Genomic DNA, 23,188 nt, shown 5'->3' on the forward strand with positions numbered 1-23,188 from the left:
CAATAATCTACCTACAAGATATACTTATAACTCATCCTCACCAATTACCTGAGGATAAAGCTTAGTAAAGAATTTAAATTTATAATGAAAGATTTTGCAAATTGCACAAGTGTAAAATAAAAGATGAACTAGCTCTTTCTCAAAGATTTAAACATTATTCATAATGATAAAAAATTGTGACAATTTATACTTCAAAATTATTAACTATATTCTTAATACTATGCTAAATCACAGAGAGCAACAAAAGTTAATTAAAAAATACAAACTATCTCATAGCAACCAAAATCCCTATGGATAATAAAAGCTTTTGGAGAGTAGTGATGCTATCCAATAGTGCCACCTTGTGGAAAATACTGAAGAGAGTTGAGTTTTGAAATTCAACCTTCCAGCTGGCTAAAAGGTAAAGTAAACAGGTCTTAGAAAAATGCTCAAATAAATCTAACACATAAAAAAATTTAATCCTAACCATGGCAGTAATACCTAATGATCAATTTTAATCCATGATCATAAACATTCCTTCTGAACTTAATATTTAAAGATGTTATCAATTCCAAATAAATCATTACCTGTCAAAAGTATTAAATCACAAACTAAAATTTAAGTTGTATAATATTTAACCACTTCAAATTCGAATTTACTAATGAACTAAGGTGCATTAAAAAGGAGAGAATGTTACGCTACAAATTTTGCAGAAACTACCTTTAAGCTGTGTGAGCCACCTTGAAGCAAAATTATAATTGCTAACAAAAAAGTTTCAATCTTACACTTTTCTCTGACGCATGAATATCTGTATTTCCATAAACTGTTCCCAGGCAGATTACTTTGCCTCCTTTTGTCTGAACATGTAATTTTTGACTCTGAAAGACAAATACAAAAATAAAGAGAAAAAGAATAAATTTGATTTAGACTATTTAAAAAATCCAACATTTTATACATTTAAAAAAAAAAAATAAAGCAACAAAAGGATCCAGAAACAAAAAGAAATGCACTATTTGGGATAATAACATCAACTGGTGGTGGGGGCACCTGGGTGGCTCAGATGGCTAAGCATCTGCCTTCAGGTCAGGTCATGATCCCAGCGTCCTGGGATGGAGCCCCACGTCTGGCTCCCAGCTCAGCGGGGAGTCTGCTTTTCCCTCTCCCTCTGCCTCTCCTCCTGCTTGTGTTTTCTCTCTTTCAAATGAATAAATAAAATCTTAAAAAAAAAAAAGAACATCAACTGGCAAAGAATATCAACTGCTGTTAAAGGATTAAATAAGTCATCTGTACTCATTAGAGGAAAAAGAAGAGATACTTGGGTGTTCCAGGAGCTTCACTGAAGACGGGCTTGGGAATATAAGATCACTCTGACTAGCTAACTAAACAAAAATGTTGTGGAAGATGAAAATAATTACTATTACTGTTCATCATTATTAATAATTATCATTGTTTTTTGTTTTTAAGGATTTTATTTATTTATTTGACAGAGAGAGATCAGAAGTAGGCAGAGAGGCAGGCAGAGAAAGAGGAGGAAACAGGCTCCCTGCTGAGCAAAGAGCCCGATGCGATGCGGGGCTCTATCCCAGGACTCTGGGATCATGACCCGAGCCAAAGGCAGAGGCTTTAATCCACTGAGCCACCCAGGCGCCCCAATTATCACTGTTAATAACAATAATAGTTACCATTACTTGGCATTTTCTTTGACCAAATACAGTGTTCACTACTTTACATGACTGACTCTTCACAACAACTCAGAAATAGGTGTCATATTTTTCCAATTTAAAGAAGGAAGAAATTCAAGAATCAGAAAGGTTATATAACTTTATCAGGTGAGAGAAAACAACAAAATATAAACTAACAGAATCAAGGTCTGTATGATTTCAAAACCCCCATCTATGGCTGGAGTCTTCTGAAGGATATATTCATACTTAACGGTAACAGCCCACTGATTATTAAACTTTCTAGCAGATCACACCCCAGAAAATGGAACTCTGGATAAAAATGTCTCAAGCACAAATAAAACAGCAGTCACTGTTAGCCTCCTCTGTCAAAAAAAAATTTAAAAAGTATGCGTGGAGTGGTGAGGGATCATGGGAATAGGGAGAGAGAAAGATTTGATTTCACACTTGGTAACTGTGGAAAAAACTACCATAAAGTCTACAAAAATCTGTCCCCCCCCCACCAAAATAACAGCAATATATCTGGGCCCATGAAGAGATGATATTTTCCAGCTTCTGTTACCTCTAAGGGGTTGCTAAGTTCTTGCAAACAGTGTTAAATGGAAATGCTCTGTGCAATTTCAAGGCTGCTGCTTTTTTTTTTTTAATTTAATTTATTTATTTGACAGACAGAGATCACAAGTAGGCAGAGAGGCAGGCAGAGAGAAAGGAAGGGAAGCAGGTTCCCTGCTGAGCAGAGAGCCCGATGCGGGGCTCGATCCCAGGACCCTGGGATCATGACCTGAGCCGAAAGCAAAGGCTTTAACCCACTGAGCCACCCAGGTGCCCCATAAGGCTGTTGCTTTTAAGAAGAGTTGGTGTGCCTTCTTTGTGCTCTGTCTCTTCTACCAGATGAGTGCAGATTACAGTAAGACTGTAAGAGATGGCAAAGCTAGAAGATGGAAAGAACCTATAATCATAGAAGAGCCACATACACACTTGTAACCACATACACACGTGGTTATAGAAGAGTCACGTACACACTTTCTTACCACAAGTAAGAAATAAACTATAGTTGTACATGAGCCATTTTGTTTGATCTATTTTGTAGAGAAGATTGGTTTACCTTAACCATTACATACATCTTCAGTTCTGCCATAATCATAAAAAAAAGAAAAGGTAAATAGCAAAGAAAGAAAAATACCAAAAGCACACTAACCAACATCATGATCAGCAACAGCACAGAAATGTCTAAACAGTAGGGAAAAATTAAATTCAAAACAACCATATACCCTCTGGTTGCTTTACTCAAGGGAAAAAATAGAAAAAACTTAGGCAAAAAAGCCCAGGAATGAACTTCAAAAAATTTAGTGAAAAGGACAAAATGAATCATTATTAAAAAGTTTATCTATATGGGGCACCTGGGTGGCTGAGTTGTTAAGTGTCTGACTTCAGCTAAGGTCATGATCCCAGGGTCCTGGGATCAAGGCCCACATCAGGCTCCCTGCTCAGCAAGAAGCCTGCTTCTCCCTCTCCCACACCCCCTGTTTGTGTCCCCTTTATCGTTGTGTCTCTCTCTGTCAAATAAATAAATAAAATCTTAAAAAAAAAAAAAGTTTATCTATATTACGGTGGTAGACTACTTTATGCCCAGAGACACGAGTCTAAAGTCAAACTGCGTTTTATATGTAGTATTCATCAAGCAGACAAGTAATTGATAAATTTTTGAAAAGACTACCTCCAAAACAAATATTACTTCAAATTGAGCTTACATGAATTTCAAACTTATATGAGTTCCTATGACACTTCAGAAATTGTAAACAAAATTCATGTATGTGTGAATTTTTTTCCTAAGGAGATAGTCATCATTTTCAAAGAGGGCTAAGGTTCAAAGATATTAAAAGCTAGTGTTATAATTTAAAACTAATCTAATTCTAAATAATTAGATTATAAAGTTTTAAAAACTATATAAAACAAAATAAATCAGAACCGAATGAGTATAAACTACTGTATTGCATTTTTAAAAACTGCAAATGTGTGGCCTTCCACGAGTTATGTATGTTGCCTAAAATATTTATTTACTTATTCTCTAAGAGTGCACAATAAATGTAGTATTGCCATGTATTTTGCTCAACAGTAAAGAAAGGTAGAGAGACCATCCAAAAAGAGAAAAAAGAAATCTTGCCATTTGCAATGACATGGGTGGGATGAGAGGGTATTATGCTAAGCGAAACGAGTCAATCAGAGAAAGACAATTATCATATGATTTCACTGATATGCAGAATTTAAGAAACAAAACAGAGGATCAGAAGGGAAGAGAGGAAAAAACAAAAGATGAAACCAGTGAGGGAGACAAACAGAAGACTCTTTTTTTTTTTTTAATTTTTTTTTTTTTTTCAGCATAACAGTATTCATTATTTTTGCACCACACCCAGTGCTCCATGCAATCCGTGCCCTCTACAATACCCACCACCTGGTGCCCCCAACCTCCCACCCCCCCACCCCTTCAAAATTCTCAGATCGTTTTTCAGAGTCCATAGTCTCTCATGGTTCACCTCCCCTTCCAATTTCCCTCAACTCCCTTCTCCTCTCCATCTCCCCTTGTCCTCCATGCTATTTGTTATGCTCCACAAATAAGTGAAACCATATGATAATTGACTCTCTCTGCTTGACTTATTAAACAGAAGACTCTTAATCATAGGAAACAAACTGAGGGTTTCTGGGGGTGAGGGGAGTGGAGAGATGGGGTAACTGGGTAATGGACATTAAGGAGGTTATGTGATGTAATGAGTGTCTGGGTATTATAAAAGACTGATGAATCACAGACCTGTACCTCTGAAACCAATAATACATATGCTAATTGAATTAAAATTTAAAAAAGAAATTATCCATGAAAAAATGAAATATATATATATATATGTTTTACATATAAATCAGTACATACATAAACGATTATAAAAATATATAAACAGAGGCTGTGTTTCCAGATGTTTTCAGGTCTTTTAAGCAACACAGCCTCATGGTTTTAGCACATGAGCTCTAGACAGACTTAGGTTCAAGTCTTGGCTCTGTCATTCATCAACTATGTGACCTCAGCAAAAAACATCTCCTGGCCTCAGCTTCTTCATCTGTCAAATAAGGAAGCACGTAGCTCCCGGGCTGCTCTGCTAATTAAACGGGATGATACATGCAAAACTCTTAGCAAGGTCTCTGGTGTGCAGTAAATAAAGCCACTTGTGAGTGTTTTGAAAAAAAAAAAAAAAAAGGGTGGAAGGAGTGCGAACTTGGAAATTAGAAAAGACACAAGTTCAAATCTCAGCTTCATTTATTAGCTATGTGAACCTAAATGAGCTCCTCAATCTCTTGGTGCCTGAGTTTCATTCTTGATTAAAGATAGATATAATTCAAAGATTAAATGAAGGCTTAGCTAAGTTTCCTGGTACAAAAAAGACCCAATAAACAATAGCTATTATTATTGCTATAAATATTTTATCAAACAGATCAAATATATATATGCCCTCAAAATGAGTGGAAGAGAAACCTGTATTAATTGACATCATTAATTCAAGATAATATTATACATTTAAAAATTAAACATGATCTTTCAACAAGTATTCCCATTTATGAATATCTTAAGAACAATTCTCTTGATCCTTGGTATACTATTAGGATCCACTGGACCCAATATTAGCTCTTAAATGCTTTTAAAACTATTCTATTTGTAAGGGCTGATATTTCATGATTTTTATTTTCTTAGAGTGCTTCCAAAGAACATATAGAAAATTTACCCTTTTAAAAAAGAAAATAAAACACATTCTATCTTAAAATTACTATATCCATCTATTGGACTCTTTTATAAATCTAAAATACATTATGGGTTCTTAGTGTTCTTATTTTTCACATCTTATAATATTCCGCTATTTCACTATCCTAGGAATTATTTCATCGTTATTCATCAATTATTGTCAACTATGCTTTAAAAAAAAATAATAAGACAACAGGAGAATTGAAGGACTTGCCTAGAATGGTAGTTCTCAACTAAAGGTGATTTTGCCCCCCCCCCCAGAGAACATTTGGCAATGTTGATATTTTTCATTGTCATAACCAAGCAGTTTCCTACTTGAATTTAGTAGGTAGGGGCCAGCAATGCCACTAAACATCCTAGAGGGCATAGGTCAGGCCCTGACAACAAATAATTATCTGGTCTAAAATATCAATAGTGCCAAAGTTGAGAAACCATTTTTTCTTTTATGCCATAATGGCAGAAGGAAGAAAAGTGACCAAAAAAGATCTCTCAGAATCATCACATGAATCAAAAGATAAAAGCAAAGAGATCAACAGTAGGATAGTAGCTTCTGATTTTTTTAAATCTGCAGACTCTTTTAATTGCGATTATTTTGAGTACATTTATATTTGAACTGTGCCCACAGAACTATCAATTTTTGAATGGTAATATATGTTTTATTAAGTTTTTAATTTTAATTCCACTATAACATACAATGTTGTATTAGTTTCAGGTATAGTGTAGTGATTCAACAATTCTTTGCATTACTCAGTGCTCATTATAGTAAGTGTACTCTAATCTCCATCACCTATTCCACCCACTCCCTTCCCTACCTATTTCCCAACTGGTAACCATCAGTTTGTTCTCTTTAGTTAACTGTCTGTTTCTTGATTTCTCTTTGTTTCCCTTTGTTGTTTGTTTTGTTTCTTAAATTCCACATATGAGTAAAATCATATAGTATTTGTCTTTCTCTGATTTATTCTGCTTAGCATAACACCCTCTAGTCTAGGTCCATCCATGTTATCACAAATGGCAGGATCTCATTCTTTTTTATGTCTGAGTAATATCCCAGTTTGTGTGTTTATACACACACCACGTCTTATTTATCCATGCATCTGTGGATGGACACTTGGGTTGCTTCCATAGCTTGGCTATTATAAACAACGCTGCAATAAACACAGTGGTCCATATATCTTTCTGAATTAGTGTTTTTGCTTTCTTTGGTTAAATATCTAGTAAAGCAGTTACTGGATCATATGGTATTTCTATTCTTAATTTTCTGAGAAATGTCCATACTGTTTTCCATAGTGGTTGCACCAATTTACACTCCCAAGTGCACAAGGGTTTCCTTTTTTCCACATCCTCACCTACATGTACTATTTCTTGTCTTTTTGATACTAGCCATTCTGACTAGTGTGAAGTGATATCTCATTATGGTTTTGATTTGCATTTCCCTGATAATTAGTCATGTTGAGCAACTGTTCATGTACCTGTTGGCTATCTGTGTGTTTTCTTTGGAAAAGTGTCTATTCAGGTCCTCTGCCCATTTTTCAATTGGATTTTTTGGGTTTTAGGTGTTGAGTTGTGTAAGTTCTTTTTTTTTTTTTTTTTAAGATTTTGTTTATTTATTTGACAGAGAGAGAGAGAGAGGAAGGGAAGCAGACTCCCCGCTGAGCAGAGAGCCCAATGTGGGGCTCAATCCCAGGAAATCCCAGGACCCTGAGATCATGACCTGAGTTGAAGACAGAGGCTTTAACCCACTGAGCCACCCAGGAATCCTGATATATATAAATATATAAGTTCTTTATATATTTTGGGTATTAACCCCTTAGCAAGTATATCATTCACAAATATCTTCTCCCATTCACTAAAACAATACATGGATGAGAAGCAACTTCCAGTTCTGGACAAACCCAAGTTCCTTGTACCTGATCGTATCAACATGAGTGAGCTCATTAAGATGATTAGAAAGTGCTTACAGCTCAACACTAATCAAGCCTTCTTCCTGTTAGTGAACAAACACAGTATGGAGAGTGTGATTTCTGAAGTGTATGAAAGTGAGAAGGATAAAAATGGATTCCTATATATAGTATGTGCCTCTCAGGAGACATTTGGAATGAAATTGTGTGTTAAGACTAAAAAACGCATCTATTCAAAAGTGTTTTAAACCCTTACCAAGAAAGAAAAAAAGGGATGTTACCAACTGAGACTGATCAGTTCATCCAATCACAGATCATTACAACAGCAATGTTCCTGCCTATGAATTTTAGAAAGTTGTTTTTGTACTGCACACAGAAAAGCTGAGCTCCAAATGAGCACGTTCAACTTTGGAAAATATTATTTAACCTAGGCTGTTTTGTTTTTAAATTTAGAAGTTTAAAAATAATATACTTTGCATTCTAAAAAAAAAAAGAGTTTTAGTCATGGTTTCCTTTGCTGTACAAAACCCTTTTTATTTTGGTGCAGTCCCAATAGTTTTTTTGTTTTGCTTTTGCTTTTGTTTCCTTTGTCTGAGGAAACATATCCATAAATATATTGCTAATGCTGATGTCCAAGAGATTACTTCCTATGTTTTCTTCTAAGAGTTTATGGTTTCACATTTAGGTCTTTAATCCATTTTGAGTTTATTTTTGTGTATGATGCAAGAAAGTTGTCCAGTTTTATTCTCTTACAAGTAACTGTCCAATCTTCCTAGCACAACTTATTGACAAAACTATCTTTTCTCCATTGTACATTATTGCCTCCTTTGTCACAGATTGACCATACATGGTCAATGAATGATGTGGGTTTATTTCTGAGTTCTCTATTCTGTCCCATTGATCTATGCATCTATTTTTGTGCCAGTTTTGTGCCTGTTTTGCTTACTACAGCTTTGTAGCGTAACTTGAAATCAGGGACAGTGATACCTCCAGCTTTGTTCTTTCTCAAGATTACTTTGGCTATTCAAGGTCTTCTGTGGTTCCATACAAATTTTAGGATTATTTGTTCTAGTTCTGTGAAAAATGCTATTGGCACTTTGATAGAGATAGCACTGAATCTGTGGAGTGCTTTGAGTAGCAAGGATATTTTAACAATATTAATTCTTCCAATCCCAAATATATCTTTCCATTTGTTTGTATCATCTAGCTTCTAATTTTGATTGTGAAACTGAAAATATAAGATACTGAGTTTTCAGAAGGCGATATTCTAGATGAATTTTCTGAAGGTTAAGCATTGATGAGTGAACAATATATTTCTAAAGGCAAAAAGAAACTATGAATATTCTTATCCAGTTAGTCATTCAACATGAAGACTTCATTGTGTATCTTTTACAACAAGAACCTGAACCATCTCATTTTGCTAAAAGGACATAGAATAGTATTCTTTAATCTTCTGTGATATTTGTGTAATTACATTTATTTGAAATAGTTCACATATGAACAGATACTAAAGGCAAGTATGCAAATAAAAGTGACCAAAACAAAACAAATGATGTAAAACTTTTTAAATGCATCAAACTAATCATTCTAATTAGTGTTTATGAATCTAAAAATCATGACCTTCAGCTCAGGTCACTATCCTGGGGTCCTAGGACAGAGTCCTGCATCAGGTTCCCTGCTCAGCAGGGAGCATGGTTCTCCCTCTCCCACTGTTTCCCTCTCCCTCTGCCTGCCACTCTGCCTGCTTATGCTTTCTCTGTCAAATAAATAAAATCATTAAAAAAAAAAACCACTATGGAACTAGAGGGTATCATGCTTAGCGAAATAAGTCAATCGGAGAAAGACAACTATCATATGATCTCCCTGATATGAGGGAGAGGAGATGCAACATGGGGAGTTAAGGGGGTAGGAGAAGAATAAATGAAACAAGATGGGATTGGGAGGGAGACAAACCATAAGTGACTCTTAATCTCACAAAACAAACTGAGGGTTGATGGGGAGAGGGGGGTTGGGAGAGGGGGGATGGGGTTATGGATATTGGGGAGGGTATGTGCTATGGTGAGTGCTGTGAAGTGTGTAAACCTGGCGATTTGCAGACCTGTACCCCTGGGGATAAAAATATATGTTTATAAAAAATAAAATTAAAAAAAAATTTAAAAAAAAAACCACTAAAGTTTCTTTAATAAGATCTTAGAATACCAAGAATATATTATTAGTTTCACTGTATACTTTGAAATGAAATCTAAAGGAAACATATAAATGAGAAAAACCTTCAAAGTTGCTACAACCTCTTTACTTTCAAAACAGAACTGATTTCAAGGCAAATTTTTTGCGAGAAATGTCTGAGAGATGAATAAATAATACTCAATATTCTCAACACATGATATTCAGAATAGTGCTAGTTTGACACTGCAGCTCAAAGTTTAAGGTTTTTTAAAAACAGTAATATTGAAATACAATTAGAAAAATGTTTATACCTTAACAGACTGTAAGATGCCAGTCCCCTGCTCAGTTTCAATTTTGCAATTGTCACACTCAATATTTTGGACTTTTACACAGCCAGACCCTGATGACTTGATATCCAAATCTAGAAATGAAAAAAGAAAAAAAAAGTTAGTACTATGGCTAATGAGCTCCAAAGCATTTTAGCGTCCCCTAAGAAATCCAGCTCCTCAGTTATGTTCATAAAATAACTGAACCCTGGAGACAGTATGGTTGTCAGCACCTAAGGGGTCTCTACCACAGCAACAGGACAAATGTAGTGCCCTTTTCTGCTAACTTTTAGAAATAAAGCAGTTATTTCTATTGACCTATATCATCTAAAGAGAGAAAGTGATGTAGGAGAAAAGTAAAAGAGGGCAGATACTCCAATTAATACACATTCCTGGGAAAGAGAGGAAACACACACACACACACACACACACACACACACACACACACGTTTAAATAAAACTACAGCTAGTTAACAAGTCATTATGGTAAACTATTCATGAATAAGCCAGTTAGCCTCTTCTCTCTTATATTCACAAAGATTTACAGATTTGTTGCCAAACCTCATATAAATTAAAAGCATATCGTAGGAATAGTACAGATCTGTGTTTGTTGCCCCCCACAAAAAACCACTGGGGCTTAACACAACTTAATCGTTATGGCATAAAAATAAATTTCTGCAATTTTGTATATGGCAGTCTCTATAAAGGCTTTTAAAACAGCAATATTTTGGTTGTAATAATCTAAAAATATATAAACCAATAATTTTGCCCCAGATGGATGCAAATGTAAGTAACCAATTTTTACTCAGTTGAGTAGTGTTACAACATAGCCTTCATGTAAGGCAGCGTTCATAGATATGTAGAGGACATAAATGTCCTCTACCCACACACTCCCAACAGGTAGAAAAGCCCACTTAGTGGCAGTAATGCTACTCTTACTCACAGAAAAAGGTATAAACAAACTGGAGGAACAAGTATATACGAAGAAAATTGAATTATATTGATTTGAGAAGGTGAAATAGACACCTAGAAATGGTAAACTGGAAATGGGATTCTGGCTCTAAGAAGAGGAATCTACAAATAATGAGGTTTGAGGTCACCAGCACAGATAGTTCCACTTTTGTCTGTGTTACCATAAAATTTCGCTTACTCTATTTCAATACTCAATCCCTTTTTTATTATGATAATATATTGACAAATCTTCCTCCCCACCCCAGACTGTTATATTTTGAAGTCAGGGTCTTTTATTCATCTAGGCTAGTTTAAAGAAGTTGCGAAGCAGTAAACCATCATGGTTGAGCAGACCCCAGTCAGTTCAAATTTCAGCTCCACCACTTTATATCTGAGAGAGAACATAGTTTTTTAATCTACCCCCATTAGAATATATGTTTCATGAAGGCATGGATTTTTCACCCACAATAAATACTTCATGAACCCTGCTGTATCTCAGTTTCTTTATGTGAAACAGTGCCAATAACTGTATCTACTTTATGGTGCCATTTTATGGATTAGAAAAGATTATCTTGGAGGTATTGGCTGCTGTGATGATCATTAGTATCATCCTTCTGTCCCAGGAAGGAGAGGCTGGGGACACTTTACTAGAAAGATGCTGTGTAAACACTGGCTTGCATTTGATAAATATTATGTACCCCAAATACCTAGAACACTGCAGGCGTTATCAGACGGTCCACCGTGCGGTTTTACTATGTGATTGTGTTTGTATTTTTTCAAGACTGCTACTCACGGATAATTTACAATGGAGATATATCAGTAGGAAGCCAGATGCCTACGTGAGACCCAACACTTGGTCCAGGTTAGATATGGAACATCCTACAGACAGAGCTGATTTGGAACAGACCCCAGGCTGTGTATACGCAAGGGGAAATGTGAATGGACTGCCATACCATACCGCCGAATGGATTATCAAGAAAGTTCAATCCTGAAAAACAAACCACTTTGCTATTGACAAAGTGCGGTGAAATAGAGAAATAGGAACTACGTGCCAAAGGAGAACATAAGGGTTCCACAAATAATAGTTGATTTAGATTATTCCAAACGATGTTTTCATTGGATTTATAAAATTCCTATCTTTGGGAACCTGATGTCTACCTTTCACTAGGAAGCTCAAAGTAGAACAGAAAAGGAGGCAGGTTCCGAGGGGGGCAACTATATTAGGTTACAAAGTCAGATCCAAAGGGACCAATTAAAAGAGCACATCTGCTTAATTTCAGAAGTTCGCCGTCTGTGCCCTGGGACCCAAACCCTTTTCCACTTCACTTCACTTGCCAAACTTCAGGGGCGCGTTCACCTCCACGGACGCCTGAGGGTCGATGGTGTCAGACACGATGGCTACCTCCTTCAGCGCCTCGTCGTACTTCACCAGCAGGCCGGCCAGGTCCCGAGCCCCGCCCTCCGCTGCTCTCACCGCAACCAGCACGCGGTCGCCGTCCGGGTAGGTAAGGGGGTCCAGGGGCCTCACGGCCAAATGGCACGGAAGCCGCGCCCGCAGCAGACCGAACGGGCTCACCAGCAACGCCCACTCCTTCAGAGTCTGGCATGCGAGGCCTGGCGGGGAGACCGCGGGCTCCGACCCGGGCTGGCGCTCTCCCCCACAAGAGCTGTACCGCCAGGCCGGGCCACCCCGACAAGCCCAGCGCCCCGCAGCTCTGCGGGCCCCAACTCGGAGCTGGCTGAGCCAAAGGCAGCCAAATCCCCAGCCCGAGCCGGGGGCGAACATGGCGCACCCCTCTCGCGCTCCCTCAAATCACCTCAGCAGTAGGCCAGTCTCGCCACGGCCAGTCTACTTGACCACTGCCCTAGCTCAAGTCAAAAGGGAGACATCTGCGAAGATTTGCTGAAGCAAAACTGCTCACTTTCTTTGGCAATTTAAACCTCAGCCGCACACGCCTCCGCGGCAAGCTGGAATTTCAAAGCTGTAACTATCCACTCTTGACCCGCAAGCCTTGCCCGCGCCCTCCTCTTTCGCAAAGGCGCATGGGATACGTAGTTCTAAAGGGGACGAGATGTCGTCGGGCTCCGGGCAGCTTGGAAACTACATATCCCAAGAGGCAATGCGCAGGGTATTGGAGTAGTAAGAGCAGGTGTCACCCGAACTCAGAAGGTGCGCGCTCTTTGCCTGAAGCCCATTAGCCATTGGAGGAACTGGGGATCTATTTGGGAATCCAACGGGCCAATGGAAAGCGCGTAAGGAGCAATGTGGGCAGGACTGCGTGGTTTCCATGGATACCGAGGACGCGACTTCTTTGGAGAGGGTGGAGCTTCGGAGTGAGACCCTGGAGGTCCTAATCTATCAAGAAAAATAGGAACTTAAATAAGGATCAGGACCAAGTCAAGGGGTAAGAAACTGCGCTTTTAAAAGGTGAGAACTAGGGGCGCCTGGGTGGCTCAGTCGGTTAAGCGTCTGCCTTCCACTCAGGTTATAATCCAAGGATCCTGGGATTGAGTCCTACCTCCGATTCCCTCCTCAAAGGGGAATCTCTTTCTTCAACTGCTCCTTCCCATGCGCGTGTTCTCTCTTAAAATAAAGAAAATCTTTTTTTTTTTTAAAAAGGTGAGAATTAGATGCAAACTACAGTGGGAGATTAGATACAAACTTCACTAAAATAGTGCAGGATACCCTGATATGGAAAATCCCTCAGCAGGAAAATAAAGAGCCAGATTGGCGGGGCTTTTATTTAGTTCCTTTTTTTTTTTTTTTTAAAGATATTATTTATTTATTTTTGGTGGGGGCGGGGGGAGCAGCAGGCAGAGGGAGAAGGAGAAGCAGTGGGGCTCGATTGCAGGACGCTGGGATCTTGACCAGAGCCCAAGACCAACACTTAAGGGACTGAGCCAGCCAGGCGCCCCAGGCTGGTGTTTTTTGGTGCAACTCCCTCTTTGATACCAAATATAGGAATAGCATTAGAATCCTCCCTCCTTCCTGATCCTACGTAATCTTAAGCCAGTCATTGGACAACTCAGGGTTTTAACTGCTTTCCCTTAAAATGAGATCAATATTACTTTCCTTATTTTGCCTCAAAGAGTTTTTGCAAGGATCAGATGAGATAATTGATGTGAACATGATGCACAGCCTACAAAATTGTGTAAATTGTATTTTTATTTTAGGGATAGCACTGATTCTTAGTAACCAAGAAATATCTGAAAAATCAGGACTTGTGTTGACAGCAGCATTAATCTCTTTGACTTACAAATGGTCCCCAGTTTTAGGGCTAAAATAAGGAAAAAAGAGTCAACAGTGCAATGGGAAGAGCTCGACACTGACAGGAGACTGATTATTTTCCTTGCTCTCTGGGTCACCTGAATCTGTTTCTTCAGTTCTAAGTTGAAGGATCGCACTAAATGACTCCTTAAGGTCTTTTTTATCTTTTATTATTCTGCAGGCAATTTTAAAAGGGGGGGGGGGGAACCCATAAGATTTATTTCCTGCTTCTCTGCGTATCTCTACCTGTCTGTGCCCCTAACTCTTCCTACCTATTACTCCCTAAGCTGTTTGTTAAAGAAAAATTGCAAACAATGACACTGAATAAAATGCAAATGCTGTAACCTAATGTCTTAAAAAACTGAAGCCCTTGTTGGGGTGCCTGGGGGCTTCAGTCAAGCCCAGTGTTGGGCTCTGTGCTCAGCATGGAGTTCGCTTGAGATTCTTTCCCTCTCCTTCTGCCCCTCTCCCTGCTCACACACTCTTTCTATCTCTAAACAAATAAATAAATAAAACCTAAAAAAAAAAAAGACACATCCCGAAGATTCTTCCTTTTTCCTAGTTTATGCTATGTTTAGTCATTTGTAAGATAAACTAGTTTTCCCTTTATCTATTCTACTTCTTTCTGTGTTAGTATCTTTAACTGGTATGGCAGAACTGGTGAAAAAAATCTGGGGAAATGTGATATTTCTAATTTATTTATACTATAATTTGTCTGATGGTTTTGGCTTAGGTCATGATCTCCTGGGCCCTGCGATCCAGCCTGCCTCGGGCTCCCCCGTTAGCAGAGTCAGTCTGCTTAAAGATTCTCTCCCTCTGCCCTTGCTCACTCATGCTTGTGCGCGCTCTCTCTCTCTCTTTCTCTCATACAAATATATAAATCTTGAAAAAGAAAAAAAAACCTGAAGCTCTTGGCAAAAATGCAATAACTGAATTTACTGGGAGGTAGCGATAGAGAGATAGACTGAAGTCCTAATGAACTGGGCTAAAGTCCTCGTGGGCCCAAGTCACAGAGTTTTCCACTAGCCATTACCTTTTTTATAAAATTCAGTGTTTTCATAAGCTATCCTTTCCTCTTTTCTGTCCTCCTAGTTCTTTCTCCCTCCTTATTCTCCTTCCTAGTTAGTGAAAGCTTATGATAGGTGCCAGCTTTTAGGTTCACCAAATTCCCACTGAATACTAGCTCTGTCCTTGAATTTGTGTTTCATTTGGTCATAATTATTCAGACTGATCTTCAAAGTGTCTTTTTAATGAAAACCTTTGAAAATTTTTGAAAAAGGCATTGGTTTAAGCAAGTTGAGAATGCACTCACATTTGTTGTACACATGCCAAATATTTTTAGATTAAATAGGAATAAATACCTAGCAGATTATTTTGTTTCTGTGGTGAGATTTCCTTTTCTGAGACAAACCAAGTTCATGGAATTGGCAAGTGAACCATAATTGTCTCTGGGGCAAAATCTTTGTTTGATTATTTTCAAACAAAACTAAAGAAAATTGACTGAAATACTACTTTTCTGATTACATTAACTTGAAACTGGAGAAAATTATATAAGATTAACATAGGATATTAAAAAGTTATTGATACTTTAAAAATTTTTTATTGATACATTACTTATGTATCAAATCTGTCCACATGTCAATGACGACTAATAAAAATACTGCCTTCCATCTGTGTGACATTATAGTTTTCAAAGCATGTTCACATCTTGTAGTATCCTCATAAAACACTCAGTTTAGCAGAGCAAGTATTATTATCCTCACATTATACATGAGGAAACAAATTCAGAAAGATTAAAATTAAACAATTAGAGAGTCTGGCCCTCTTCCCACTCTACAAAAAGGTCCTCTATCCTCCTGACCCCTTTGAAGAAAAATAATTATTCATCAAATGAATGAAGAATCATAAATAACTTTTCATTCCTATGTTGTTCTTTTTTTTTCAACTGAAGTTGTAAAAATACCTTACAAGTAAACTCTTAAGGGGGAAATGTTTATAGTAACTTACACACCCACCAGCAGTATATATTCATGATGTATACATAGACATACTGCTGGTGGGCACGTAAATTGTTAAAAACTTTCCAGAGTTCATTTCAACATACTGCTGGTGGGCACGTAAATTGTTAAAAACTTTCCAGAGTTCATTTCAGCAGTATGCATAAAGCACTTTAAAAATATGTGTATCCATGACTTGGAAATTGTACTTTTGGGGATTTAATGTAAGCATAAAATCAGGGACATTCAAAAAAACTTACATTCAAGGAATTTTGTTCTATAGAGTTACTTATGATACTAAAATAATGAAGTAACTTAAATGTCCAAAAATAGTAGGGTGTTATGTAAATCAGTATACATCTGCAATATTCTGCAGCTATTCAAAAATTATATTTTGAAGACTACTCAGTGATGTGGGAGCACTTCTATAATATAATTGTAAAGGAAAATCATCCAGTTCTTATTCTGTGTGTTTCTCCTTTACTCTCACACTACTACCACACTCATAACACTTCTTCTGACACTTTTGGCTACCACGTGTCTGAGGGATTTTCCCGCAACAAGCAGTTTTCCAAGACACCAGCAGGGTGTTCTACAGTTTGACTCTATATTCTGACACTACGTACCTGCAAATAGTGTCAGATCCCACAGGGTAAGAGCTCAGTTCTACAATACTGCTCTTACCCACTTGAGATGCTAATTACAAGTAGTGGGTCTCTAGGTTACCCACAACTTCTGTCTGGTTTGGCTACAAAACAGAGGTTCCCACAACCCCCTTCACAGTTTTGATGAACTTGCCAGAATGGTTCTCAGACCTCAGGGAAAGATGTTTACCAGTTTATTAAAAGATTTGATGAAAATTCATATGGATAGATAGATATCTCCAAATGAAGAAAGAGATAGGGTGAGGTCTGGCAGGGTTCTGAGAACAAGACCTCCTGTCTCCCTGGAGTTGGGGTGTGTCTCCCTCCTTGTGTGGATGTGTTTGCCTAAATGGAAGCTCTACAAACCCCATACTATCAGGATTTTCATGGAGGCTTCATCATGTAGATATGATGGATCCTTAATTCCATTTTTAGCCCTTCTTTCTTCTTAGGAGACTGGTGCAGAGCTGAAAATTCCAACCTTCTTATCATGGTTCATACTCTCCAGTGACTAACCCTCATCCAAGAGCCATCCAAGAGCCACCCAAAGTCACCTCGCTAGAACAAAAGACATTTCTATCATCCTCAGAAATTACAAGGGTTTCAGGAGCCCTGTGCCAGGAGCCAAGGAGAGATCATCATATATTTTTTCCTATTATCTCATGGTAATATTAAGTGAAAAGAGTAGAATGCCAATTGTATGTTTAGTATGATCCCAATTCTGTAATGATGATAATAGTTTTTATTTTTTTTAAAGATTTTATTTATTTGAGAGCTAGAGAGAGAGGGAATAAGAGAGAGAGAGCATGAGAGGAGAGAGGTCAGCGGGAGAAGCAGACTCCCTTGCTGAGCGGGGAGCCCGACTCCAGGATCATGACCTGAGCCGAAAGCAGTCACTCAACCAACTAACTGATCCACCCAGGTGCCCCGATAATAATAATAATATTAAAATTTTATTTTATTTTATTATTTTTTTATAATTTTTTATTTTTTATTAACATATAATGTATTATTAGCCTCAGGGGTACAGGTCTGTGAATCGCCAGGTTTACACACTTCACAGCACTCACCATAGCACATACCCTCCCCAATGTCCATAACCCCACTACCCTCTCCTAACCCTAACCGCCCCCCAACCCCCCGGCAACCCTAAGTTTGTTTTTTGAGATTGAGAGTCTCTTATGGTTTGTCTCCCTCCCAATCCTATCTTGTTTCATAAAATAAAATTGTGTTTTAAGAAATATAACCCATGGAAACAATTTCAACTTGGTAACAATGGTTATCTCCAAGTAGTAAAATAATGAATTATTTCATTTTTTGTGTGTTTTCAATAATAAACATATATTACATTTATAATTTAAAAGTTTTAAAAGCACTTCTTAAAATACATTGTTTCCTAAAACTAACTCAAATAATGAAATAGTTGAAGGATTTCTTACTATGTAAATGTAAATGCCAATGAAGATTTTACTTTATTTAATAATTGATATTCAATAAATGGACAGCAGAGGGCATGAGTCAGTTTTCAGAAAAATGTAACTTAACTAGAATTCTGGGATTCAGCTTAGCTGAGGGAAGCCCAAGGAATTTGCCCACTTTCTCAATTATAAACTTTTACAATGAATATATCTTATGACTTTCATTCTTGTTGTGAAATCTTAATAAACTCAATCTGATAACTGACAGTACTAAGAAATATTTAATGAATATGTAGGTAGCTTCCTTTGAAATCACCACTGACGTATGGACAGATTTGGTTATTTGTTTCCATGCCCATGATGTGCAGGGAAGTGTCTGTGATTTAATGCAGTCAAACTTTCCCATTCTAAGCACCTTGAGAAGTTGCCTACGTTAGACATATTCTTGAGTACTTTGTATGTTAAAGCAATATGTATGTGTGTTTATGTATGTACCTGAGATAACTTAAATACACAAAGCAACTAGAGTTTACTCATAATAGAAAAAATTTAAAAGCTAATTTTAGACAAGAGTTCTTGTATGTGCTAATGCTTAATTCCATTTCTACAAGGTAGAAATTTTGTTTTCAACCATTCACACAGGAGTAGCATTGAATAGAAATTCCACTTACATTTTATATATTTTGAGGCTATGCTGTTAGTTATGTATAGGTTCGAGATTAATAGTTTCCTGATAAATTTCCTTTTTGTCGTTAAATAATGACCTTCTTTATCTCAAGTATTGCTCTCTGTCTTGTTATTTATTTTTATCTAATAATATTTTCATCCCTTTACTTCAAGCCTGTGACACTATATTTGGGACTTGTGTCTTATAAACAGAATACAGCAAGATATTTTAAAACCAATCTGGGAATCTTTCTCAACAGGTAAATGAATCCACTTTACAATTTTTGTAATTACTTTTACATTTATATGCATTCTTGCCAGCTTATTTTGTGTTTTCTATTAATCTTGCCTTTTTGCTTTTGGGGGGAGGGTTCCTCTATTTTCTCCTTTAATTTAGTCTGTATATTTTTCTTTATTCACCTTTTCCTACATATAATTTGGAAGGCTATTTCTTTTCTTCTAATCATTATCCTTGGCTTTTTGGCATACTCGCTTGACTTAGCAGAAGCCTGATCAATCAGTATCTTCCTCCTCCTCTTGAACAATGAAATTCTTTTTTTTTTTTTAAGATTTTTATTTATTTATTTGACAGAGAGAAATCACAAGTAAGCAGAGAGGCAGGCAGAGAGAGAGGAGGAAGCAGGCTCCCTGCCGAGCAGAGCGCCCGATGTGGGGCTCGAACCCAGGACCTGGGATCATGACCTGAGCCGAAGGCAGCGGCTTAACCCACTGAGCCACCCAGGCGCCCCGAACAATGAAATTCTTTAACATCAGTCTTCTCCCTTCTGTCTTCCGTGTCATTTATTCCCTTGTATATTTTAGTTTAGTCATTGTTGTTATTATTATTATTATTATCATTTTAGAGAGAGCGAGTGTGAGTTGGGGACAGGGGCAGAGGGAGAAAGAATCGTAAGCAGGCTCCGTGCTCAGCACAGAGCCTGGCACAAGATTTCATCTCAAACCCTGAGATCATGACCTGAGCCAAAATCAAGAGTCAGTCACTTAACTGTATAAGCCATGCTTGCTCCCCTATTATTGTTTTTTATATTTTGTGCTCATTTAGATTTAGCAACATTTAAGAATTTATTTGCTCACCTCTTTCCTTCTAGATTTGGTTTTGTTTTTACTGAAGTGTATCTTTATATATATATTTAATGAGTCTTTGAGTTATTTCTTCAGATTTTGTCTCTAAATGTCTTTATTTTGCCCTTACTCTTAAATAACTAGTTGACAGTTAGTCTCTCAGTACTTTGAAGTAGTACAGTTTTTGCTAATGAGAAGTCTAAGTCTTCTGTCTGTCCAATTTAGTGCCTTTGTAGAGAAACTGCCTTTTCTCTCTGGTTGTTTTTAGAATTTTTTTCTTTGTTTTGATAGCCTACAGTTTTCATACTTTGTGTAAATTCTGTTCTTTTTGTTTGCTTTGCTTTGTTTTATAGTTACTGAGGTATAATTTACACACAGAAAAATCCACCCTTTTGGGGTGGACATTTTTATCAATTTTGGCAGACGTATACAGTGATGTAGCCACATGACAATCAAGATGTAGAATTTTTCCATCACTGTCAAAAGTTCCCTCAGACTACTTTGTAGTCACTCCTTCTCCCCCAGCATCCAGCCCCTGGCAAATGCTTGATCTGTTAGCTGTCCCAAGACTTTTTCCTTTTCCAGGAACTTCTAAAATGGAATCATATAGTACATAGCCTTTTGACTTAATATAATGTATTTGAGATTCACCCACACTATTGCATGTGTCAATAGTTTATTCATTTTTATTTCTGAGTCATATTCCATTCTATGAATGTACCACAATCTGTTTATACATCCCTTAAGTTGATATTTGGGTTGTTTCCAGTTTGGAGTGAATATTAATAAAACCAACGTAAACATTTGTGTACAGTTTTTGAATAGATACATATCCTCATTCCCCCTGAATAAATACATATTAATGAATGGCTGGGTCATTTGGTAACTGTATGTTTAACTTTATAAAATATAAGTAAGTTGTTGTCCAAAGGAGCTATACAACTTTGCATTCTCACTAGCAATATGTGAGAGTTCCAGTTACTCCACATCTTCACCAACACTTGGTGTGTCACTTTCTAAAAAACACTCTAATAAGTGTGTAGTTGTATCTCATTGTGATTTTTAGTTGGATTTCCCCAATTACTAATGAAGTAAGCATATTTTCATATTCTTATTTGCCATTTGTATATCTTAGGTTAAGTATATGTTCAAATCTTTTGCCCACTCTTTAAATTGGTCTATTTGATTTCCTATTATTAAGCTATAAGATTTCTTAATATATTGTCCATACCAGTCTTGTGACAGATAAATTATTTGCATGTATTTTCTTCCCATCTGTGATTTTTGTTTTCAGTTTCCCAATACTGTCTTCCAAAGAGCAGAACTCTTAGATTTTGAAAAGTCCAATTTATCTATTTTTCTCTTTTATGATTTGTGGTTTTGTGTCCAATCTAAAAACAAAAACAAACAAAAACAAAAAACAAAACCTTTCTCCAAACCAAGGTTGTGAATAATGAATATTTTCTTCTGAACACTTTTTACTTTTAGATTTTACATTCAGGCAAATACCTCATTTCAAGTTACTTTCTGTAAATGATAGAGGGTATGGTTTGAGGTGCATCTTTTTACATAAGGATGTCCAGTTGTCCAGTATCATTTGCTGAAAAATATGATCATCTTAATGGATTAAAAAAAGTTTAGCAAAATTCGATACACTTCCTGTTAGAAACTTCCAACAAACTTGGAATAGAAGGAAACTTCCTCCACCTGGTACAGGCAGCTATGGAAACTTACACTTCATACCACATTTAACTATGAAAGACTGAATGCTTTCCCTGTTAAGATGTGCAACAAAGGAGCACCTGGGTGGCTCAGTCGGTTAAGCGGCTGGCTTCAGCTCAGGTCATGATCCCAGGGTCCTGGGATTGAGTTCCACATCCAGCTCTCTGCTCAGCGGAGAGCCTGCTTCTCCCTCTCCCCCTCCCTGCTGCTCTGCCTGCGTGTGCTCTCTATCTCTCTGTAAAATAAATAAATAAATGATCTTAAAAAAAAAAAAAAAGGATGTGGAACAAAGGGAGAATGTTCACTCACCACTTTTGTTCTGCATTGTACTAGAGGTCCTATATAGTATAATAAGGCAATAAAAAGAAATAAAAGGAACCTACATTGGAAAGGAAGAAGTAAAATTGTGCTTATTTGCAGATAGCATGATCATGTGAGTAGAAAATTCTAAGGAATATTGTGCAAAGCTACTGAATTAATAAAAATGTTTCACAAGGCTACAAAATACAAGGTCAATGACAAAAACCAATTTTATTTCTTTTCTTTTGAAGATTTTATTTGTTTGTTAGAGATGGTGCACATGCACGAGAGAGAGAGCATGAGCAGGGGAGAGGAGCAGAGGGAGAGAGAGAGGCAGACTCCCCACGGAGCAGGGAGCCCAATGCAGGGCTCAATCCCAGGACCCTGAGATCACAACCTGAAGGCAGATGCTTAACCAACTGAGTCACCCAAGCACCCCACCAATTTGATTTCTAAGGGCTAACAATGACATTTGGAAATCAAAATTGAAAAATAATATCATTTACAATAACATACAAAATGTGACATACTTAGGGATAAAGTTAAAAAAATATATACAAGACATATCTTCTGAAAACCATAAGACATTGCTATGAAAAACTGAAGATGACCTAAATAACTGGGGAGAAAAACCAAATTCAAGAAAAATAAGACTCAACATTAAGATGGCATATTGCCCCACACTAATGTATTGATTTGTTGCTCAGTCAAAATTGCAGCAGGCTTTTTTAAAGATAGAAATTGACAAGTTCCTTCTAAAATATATATGGAAATAAAAATACATAGTATAACCAAAACAATTTTGAGAAAAAACTAAGTTTGAGGATTTATACTACATCATTTTAATACTTACTGCAGAGCTATGATAATCAATACAATATTGTATTGGTATTAGAATAGACATAAATCAATGGGACAGCATAGAGAACATAGAAATAGACCTACACATATTTAGTTAATTGATATTTGGAAAAGGTGCCATGATAATTCAATGGGAAGAGGATATTTTCCTAACAAATGGTGCTGAACCACTAGATATCCATATATCCCTCACCTCCCCAAAGAATATCAATCCTTACTTCACACCATACACAAAAACTTGACAGAGATAAAAGATGCAAGTAGAAGAGCTAAAACTCTCAAAGTTCTAGAAGAAAATATAGGGGGAAAATCTTGTGACCTTGAGTTTGGCAAAGATTTCTTAAGATACAAAATGTGAACCATAAAAGAGAAAAAATGATACATTGGATTTCCTCAAAATTAAAAAAATTTGCTCTTCAAAAAGACAATCCTAAGAAAATGAAAAG

General features: G+C 37.0%; 2 protein-coding genes across 8 annotated transcripts in view; one reads left to right on the forward strand and one right to left on the reverse strand.

Moving 5' to 3' along the window:
• Positions 1 to 12,795, reverse strand: part of FAM185A (family with sequence similarity 185 member A) — a 156,246-nt gene extending 143,451 nt beyond the window's left edge. For all 4 annotated transcript variants that reach the window (XR_007121357.1, XM_047694152.1, XM_047694154.1 and 1 more), the window contains exons 1-3: positions 12,119 to 12,795; positions 9,818 to 9,927; positions 765 to 857 (exon numbers count right to left, since the gene is read on the reverse strand). Coding sequence is in view for 3 of the 4 variants with exons in the window: in XM_047694152.1 (XP_047550108.1) it covers positions 765 to 857; positions 9,818 to 9,927; positions 12,119 to 12,569 (654 nt within the window). In the remaining variant the exon portion in view is untranslated. The remainder of the gene's footprint in view (positions 1 to 764; positions 858 to 9,817; positions 9,928 to 12,118) is intronic.
• Positions 12,796 to 12,961: 166 nt separating this feature from the next.
• The window catches only part of CCDC146 (coiled-coil domain containing 146), a 117,099-nt gene continuing 106,872 nt past the window's right edge, over positions 12,962 to 23,188 (forward strand). For 2 of the 4 annotated variants that reach the window (XM_047694646.1, XM_047694644.1), the window contains exon 1: positions 12,962 to 13,211. The gene's annotated coding sequence lies outside the window, so the exon portion shown is untranslated. The remainder of the gene's footprint in view (positions 13,212 to 23,188) is intronic. The other 2 variants (XM_047694647.1, XM_047694645.1) reach the window with 1 other exon arrangement.

This window comes from Lutra lutra, chromosome 11 (assembly GCF_902655055.1).
Source record: "Lutra lutra chromosome 11, mLutLut1.2, whole genome shotgun sequence".
NCBI lineage: Eukaryota > Metazoa > Chordata > Mammalia > Carnivora > Mustelidae > Lutra > Lutra lutra.